This window comes from Marasmius oreades, chromosome 3 (genome assembly GCF_018924745.1).
Source record: "Marasmius oreades isolate 03SP1 chromosome 3, whole genome shotgun sequence".
NCBI lineage: Eukaryota > Fungi > Basidiomycota > Agaricomycetes > Agaricales > Marasmiaceae > Marasmius > Marasmius oreades.
The window spans coordinates 4,686,165-4,693,680 of NC_057325.1; the positions used below are offsets into that span (position 1 = coordinate 4,686,165).

Genomic DNA, 7,516 nt, shown 5'->3' on the forward strand with positions numbered 1-7,516 from the left:
CAGGTCACCTCTGTCACGAATCATTCACTTTCCAGGGCATGTCCAGCTGCAAATAATCCCCAGAAATCGATTTTTGGGCATTCTGGACATTCTTGCCATTCTAGAAACCTTGACATTTGGTTATTCACAGTCATTCCAGTTATTCACAGTTATTCACAGTCATTCCCAGCCATTCCAGTCATTACCCAGCCATTCCAGTCATTCCCAGCCATTCCAGTCATTCCCAGCCATTCCAGTCATTCTCAGTCATTCCAGTCATTTACAGTCATTCCATGGTTATTCCATCTTATTTCCTATTGGCTAAGTCTTATCCCCATGTAGATAGCTCAGTAGTATATAAACCCACCATGTATCTAGCTTTTTCCCCAGCCTTGTAATTTTAAACCCTCCGTTTGTGTTTTGTCTCTTGTGCTTTCTGCTTTTCTCTCTCTCTCCTCAGTGTTCCCAAGTGTTCCCCCAAATATTCCAGTGTCCTCATCCCCAGTATCTTTTCCAGTGTGCTACAAGCGCTTCCAAACTCCCTCCCAGTATTCTCCAGCAAGTGTTTACCATCGAGTAAATCTTGTCGCCTCGGCGGTCCCTATCGTTTAGCTTGCCACATAAGCCTTAAAACCCCACTAGTTGGGTGCAGTGGTTCTAAGGTTGAACGGTTCGTTTCAACCTCCCGAACCTCTTGAAGACACTGAGAACCTGTGGGATCCATTCAAGTCAGAAGCTGCCTATTGTCTGGGTGATCATATGTTTAGAAAAGTCGAAATGTCACAAAAAGATGTCGACAACTTACTCGACATCTGGTATTTAGATATCCAGACTCGATTTGGAGGAGACTGTGCCCCATTATCAAACCATCGCCACTTACTCGAGACCATAGATGCCATTAAAGAGGGAAGTGCACCCTGGTGGTGCTATGAAACAGCCATTGAGGAAGGCCTTGGAGACAATGCTCCGGAGTGGAAGAAGTCAAGTTACCAGGTGTGGTATAGAGATCCCGATACTGTCATATCCAATATTCTCGCCAACCAGGACTTTTCGAGCGAATTTGATGCAGCTCCATATATTCATACCAGCAAGGACAGGAAGCGGCGCGTGAGCGATTTCATGTCAGGAAACTTTGCCTACAGACATGCTGTGCGTTCATTTAAACATGACTTCTCTACTTGAACTGACATTGGTTGATTCAGAATATGATATTGGACGAGTCAGGTGACTCAGTAGATGGTGCAATGTATTGCCCAATCATCATCGGTGCAGACAAGACTACAGTCTCAGTTGCTACAGGACATGTCGAATACCACCCCTTATACCTTTCTATAGGTAACCTTCGGAATGGAGCTAGAAGGGGACATCATAATGGAGTAATCCCAGTTGGATTCCTGGCTATACCAAAAGGTAAATGTTATTCACAATCTCCACAATGACAGAAAAACTTATAATCTATTAAGCTGATCGGAAATATGACAAGGATAGCAGTTATCGAGTATTCAAAAAACAGCTATACCATGCTTGTATCACTGCAATCTTCATGTCTATTGAGGCCGCGATGCGGGACCCTGTTATTCGCATATGCCCAGACGGCTATTATCGACGCATCATATACGACCTGGCTGCATTCATTGCGGACTATCCTGAGCAGGTGTATCTTGCTGGGATCATGCAGGGTTGGTGTTGCAAGTGAGTATTTGGGCTCGATGTAATCTGAGATGACTTCGTTTTTACTCATTGTATTGATCAGATGTACTGCCCGGAACAATAATTTGGATGGGGATGGTGAACCAAGGACGTGAGAGTGGTTTGAAACAGTGATGGTGGAGCTCCAGGGAGAGAGCGATATTCTATGGGATAGCTTTGGAATCGACGATGACATAGTGGCACGTTCTCTGATGTTGTTAATATCGACCCCTCATAATGATGGTGATCTAGCCTTTTACCCATTATTTTCCACGAGCGGATATCCATGAGATGCTCACTGCAGACATATTACACCAGGTTGTCAAGGGGTGTTTCAAAGATATGCTCGTCGACCGGGTTTGGACCTTTATAGATCTTGAGTACGGGGAGGAGGCAGATGCAATCAAAGATGATATAGACAAACAGTGAGTGATGATTGTTGTACTTGAGTGTCTTAGCCACTGACTGAGAAAAGGAATTTCAATAGTACCTGAATTCCCGGGTCTGCGACGATTCCCCATGGTCATCGTTTCAAGCAATGGACAGGCGACGACTCGAAAGCATTAATGAAGGTAATCCATCACCCTCTTCTGTGAAACAAATCTCAGCTCCATCGCGTAAGTATTTCTACCAGCGGTTGAAGCATACATACCGGAGACCATGTCCCATTGTCTCTCGGCGTTTTTAGACTTTTGCTATCTTGTACGCCGCAACAACTTTGATGAAACTACAATTCAACAAGTTCAAGACTAAATTCAGGATTTTCATCACTACCGAGAAGTGTTCATAGAACTCGGCATACGCAAAGACTTCTCGATCCCTCAGATGCATTCTATGGTGCATTATCCTTCCCTCATCCTTGATTTTGGGGCTCCCAATGGTGTCTGCTCATCCATCACTGAGTCACGACACATTTCCGCAGTCAAACGGCCATGGAGGCGCTCCAATTGGTATAACGCACTCAGCCAGATTCTCCTCACTAACCAACAGTTAGATAAGCTGGCAGCAAAGAGAGCTGTTTTGGAGTCTCGCAGCCTACTACCTCGGCACTATAAACCAGCACCCAGTCCCTTCGAGACTGGGAACGAGGATACGGGGGCTGTAGACGACAATATTCAAGTGGAGGTGATCACAGCCAAAAATCGAAGTGCGTAACTAGTACCTTCTCGAGAGAGACATTAATCTAAGCCTTTTTCATCAGTTCTCGGATACCCACGTTCCCTTGATAGCCTTTCAAAATCCCTAAACCTCCCTGATCTCCCTTGGCTCATGCAGAAGTTTCTATATGAGCAAATCCATAAACACTCCTCAGATAATGTGATCATTGACGACCTTCCCAACATTCGTTCCAAAGTCAACATCGACCACTCAGCGATTGCTCGATTTCGGTCTCTGAGCAATGAATCAGGAATTCAAGGAATGTGCCAGGAATGTATCCGAGCAAGCCCTAGCTATTGTGGGCATCCAAGGTATGATACAGTTGCTGTTGTTGTGGATCAAGACAAGCCAGGATTCTGAGGGCTGAGTGCGGCGAGGGCCCTTGTATTCTTTTTGTTCAGGCATGATGGGGAGGTGTATCCTTGTGCACTAGTCCATTGGTTCAGCGGGTGTTGCCAAAGCCCGGATTCAACTACTCATATGTGGATTGTTTGGCCTGCTTTCATGGACAACAGGCAGACAGAGTCCCATCTTGGGGTCATATCCTTGGATGCCATCCTTCGTAGTATCCATCTCATACCAGTTTACGGTACTCATCGGGTTCCTCGAAGTCTGCGATACCACCATGCATTGGATGCATATAAATCGTTCTATGTAAATAAGTATGCAGATTATCATTCAAATGAAACATTGTATTAGGGTATTCTTCCACTATCGACAATAATGTGGATTCATACTGTGTAATATATACAGTTAATCTTCATGTTCGTCAATAACTGGGACGGGTGTGACGGGTGTATGAGAAGGTATATTACAACAATTGACCACTCAGTAATATCAAAAAGGCAAAGAGGGGGTTTCGGTGCTGAGGAGCGGGCCTTTCTCAGGACTGCTGACATTCCAATCATCAAAAGGAAGTCGTTTTTGAGGGGCTCTACGCTCCAGGTTGAGTCGCCAGATTGTCTTCTTCTTCTCTGTTCGTGCTTTGGGAGTGGTGCCCATTCTGACAGAATCTAAAAGGTTGATTCCAGCCCTTGCAACCTCTCGTTTCAACCTTGAAAGCTCATGCATGGTAAGCTGATTTTTCTCCTGTTCGTCCTGCAACTCTTTCTTCACCTTCGCCAATCCTGCCTCACAGTGATTGAGGTCGCATCAGTCCATCCATGCTCTGTGTTCATATGTAACCCAAAGGTCATTGTGGACTCGATTGTTGGAGCCTTGGAAATGTTCCCAACAGAGATGATGAGGGTGTTTTTTGTCATGCACTGAAAGGTAGAAATCAGAATTAGATTGCAATTTACAACAAGCTATATCAGAAAAAAAACGGGAAATACCATCAAAACCATCCTCGGTTGTAGCCCAGGGTTCATGTTTGGCCTCTATTGTGAGCTCAGTAAGTGTCATGGAGATTGGGTTGGGAGTCGGGACAAGCTGCTTAGGCTGACTAATTTTCCTGGGGGATACCCCCACCGAAAGTCATATCATATTACTCATATACCTCTCCATGCCCTCATGCGTTTGGATGTATGGAGCAATCGCCAAAAAATTTGCATGGCAGTGTATGGCAGATAAATTTGCCATACTATTATACATTCCATATGCGCTATAGGTTTTCAGTTTTGCTGATGCAAACAACATACGCTGGCAATAACGTCAGGTAAACTAGACTTCAAGCATACATTAGTCTTTGAGAGATATATTATCTTTTGTTCATTGTTTCCCCATGTTACGTCTCGATAGCATAAGTTGTAATGTGTCCATGAAGAACCAAATGCCAGAGATCGATAGTGGTTATGGCTTCGTGGTTTGGCATTGCCGCCACCTTCAATAAGTACCATTGGGATTATCCTTCAGAATGTTGGATTCGGCAGTCTGATCAGGGTAGAAAATCGGAAGGGATTTAGAGCTCTCCTCGTTGAGGTTGAAAGAATCTTCGTGTAAGAAAGCTCATGATCTGGGATGTGTAGTTCTTCGTGAGATGACGTGGAAGATGTGGGTATGGACCCCAAAGTGAGGCGAGATGAAGGCATAGTTGTATTAGCATGCTGGAGTGGTTCTAAGATGTCGGCACACCTTTTCTCCAATTGCATAACCCATCCACAGGATCGACACAATTCAATGTTCCATACACTACCCAAATCTCATCCACGAAACCTCCCAGTCCTCACAGCATCATTGAAAGTTGTAATACATGAACGAGTTGGTGTTGGTATGACAGTGTTTCTGGTTCTGACCACCCGAGGACTGAGGACGTGTTGTAATGTTTACTGCCTGGAATGCTGCTCTGACAAAGCAGAGAACGATTGCGTTCATTTATGCTGCTACAAATGGGGAGGAAGACGATATGCAACTTCGGTAGATGTCAAGTTGACAACTACATGAATAATGACAAATCAGCACCGCATCCTCATTGAATTACTCTGGTGGCATGCACACATTCCATCACATACACTTCGATCGGCAAAAACAACAGACCAGATACCTTATGTGCTCAAAGACTGCAAGTACCAGTGATAGTGGGATTTTCATTCACGATCCACAACTCTCAGAGTTGGACACTCTGGTCGGCATACCTCCACCTCAAGAGCAGTCCCACCATGGCAGCGGTGTACGTACTATTGATGCCTCGTATTAAATGCGACCCGAACGAAACACCCAAGATGAGAATATTGGGAGAAATAGATCCCCGGAAAATATCGGTCCACCCTTCAAGTGCAGAAAAAGAAGAGGAAAACAGATTAGGGCTTTTCAATTCTAACTTTGAACCGACCTCAATCATGAAATTCAAACTCAGCCAAGTCGAACCCAATGCGTCAAATTTGGGTATTTCAAACTCAGCCAGGTCGCGAAATTTAGAATTGAAAAGCCCTATTGCAAACACTGGCTTCCAACATGTATGAATACACGAAGGACGAATTGGACTGGTATATGAACTTACGACTGCCTTCAATAATTCCAAATGTGTAATATGCTTGTACAAAAAAATATGTTTTGATTTACAAAATCATCTTAGGATCAAAAAACTGTCGAGTACACTATTTAAAATGGTCGAGTACACTAGTGCTGTAAAGTGCACCGGACAAGTCTCAAACAAAATTCTATTGTGTTTGGTACGCTTTGTGTACAGTGACATAAGCAAGTGAAATTATATAAGCAGAAGGGGGGTAGAAGAAACAAACCTTATGTGGTTTGTTGAAAGCGACCACATGTATCTGCCACATGCATACTACGCCTCCTGCTTTTCCCTTGCATTCAATGCCAGCTTTCCAGTGCATCACATATGCAACGGAAAAGCACAAAATAATCATGTATTACTTTTGTATAACCTACTCTCATGTATTCACTAAGAAATAGACACTGTGGCCACTACTTGAGAAAAATAAGTGGGATAAGCTCTCAAATGTAGTGAATAAGTGAGATTAAGTGGGCATTGAGCATATTTAAGCTAGCTGATGTGATATATAATGAATTTAAGATAGCTGATCACTAAATTTAATGACTTTAACAACCACTTGAGTGGCCTGCAGCGCACATTTACTTATTGTGGTGTTAAGCAGGCTGTCGTATTCCTTCAAGTTCTTAGGTCTCTTCACTGTAGATTTGTTCTCTTTATATATATGAACTATAATCTAGCTCCCAAAACTCTGTAGCAGCTGGGCAAACTATATTTTGAGCTATATTTCAGTGTAACTGTATGTATAGACTATATAAGCGAGGAAAATCAACTGGTCTGTCCAAGATGAACTGGCGACAAACCATCTGTAAGCGAGTTTTCCATCATCATGCCAAATTTAAATGTATTTAACGGTGATATTAAACAAACATGATTCAAGGTACTTATGCCCAGAGTGTTTTCCCCACAGTGCACACCTACAAAATTAATATTACAGTGATCCCACCATTATGTGAAATGAATTAGTATAAGCAATTATTGTTTAAGCCCCATTCCTGTGAGCCAGTTCAGCTCAGGAGAACCAGATTCAGAAATCTGCCATGCGATGCTTCAACTGTTTCCGCTCATCTCATCTTGCTCGTCTGGGTTGGCTAAGGAATTACTGATGAACAACTAACATTCAATCACAGGGAAAATGAAGGGTGAATCTATGGATATAGTTCAAGAAAACTACAGAGCAGCTCCTCTTAGGAGTGATAGCTGTTCTGGCAAAAAAAAGATTGAATAAAATCCCAACTGCTGCTGTATGTGCAGTACTTGCGTTGTAGGTGTATATATATGTCCAATAATAAAATATGAGGAATACAAGAATTTAATTACCAATATATAGACAATAAAAATAGTGTAGATGCAAGAAGAAAAGGTGTTGCAGTGACCCAAGGGTGGTCAAACCTCCCTTTGGTATTTTCTGTATCAAGATTTGACGAGGCCGGCTGCCTTCTGTTTGCATGAATAGCATCATGCAGAGCGGAATTCCATGTTCATATCCAGGATAGGCTTTGCAGAATTTTTCAACGTTTCAGTCAAACCTAGATAGTAGTCTAAGTTGTAGTAAAATGTAAGACAAGAATATATTGTAAGACAAGAATATATCATCGAAGATGTACAAGCCAATAAATTCCAGTGTGATCTTCTGTCTAGCATAGTACAGAGCTGCAACACTTGGATTCTTGTACCACTCCTCCTCCCAGTCTTTCAATGCAAACTTTAAACCACAGTTTTCATTGGGACTGTCCC

General features: G+C 43.0%; 3 protein-coding genes across 3 annotated transcripts; 2 read left to right on the plus strand and 1 right to left on the minus strand.

Annotated features, from left to right (window-relative positions):
* Positions 1-756: 756 nt before the first annotated feature.
* E1B28_006824 (uncharacterized protein) lies at positions 757-1,784 on the plus strand (the record flags this gene model as incomplete). The annotated part of the gene is made up of 4 exons (XM_043151525.1): positions 757-1,128; positions 1,182-1,389; positions 1,443-1,671; positions 1,733-1,784. 4 exons carry the CDS (start codon positions 757-759, stop codon positions 1,782-1,784), a joined length of 861 nt encoding a protein of 286 aa, XP_043012621.1.
* Positions 1,785-2,493: 709 nt separating this feature from the next.
* On the plus strand, positions 2,494-3,186 carry E1B28_006825 (uncharacterized protein; the record flags this gene model as incomplete). The annotated part of the gene is made up of 2 exons (XM_043151526.1): positions 2,494-2,815; positions 2,870-3,186. 2 exons carry the CDS (start codon positions 2,494-2,496, stop codon positions 3,184-3,186), a joined length of 639 nt encoding a protein of 212 aa, XP_043012622.1.
* Positions 3,187-3,663: 477 nt separating this feature from the next.
* E1B28_006826 (uncharacterized protein) lies at positions 3,664-3,897 on the minus strand (the record flags this gene model as incomplete). The annotated part of the gene is made up of 1 exon (XM_043151527.1): positions 3,664-3,897. One exon carries the CDS (start codon positions 3,895-3,897, stop codon positions 3,664-3,666), a length of 234 nt encoding a protein of 77 aa, XP_043012623.1.
* Between the last annotated feature and the right edge of the window lie 3,619 nt (positions 3,898-7,516).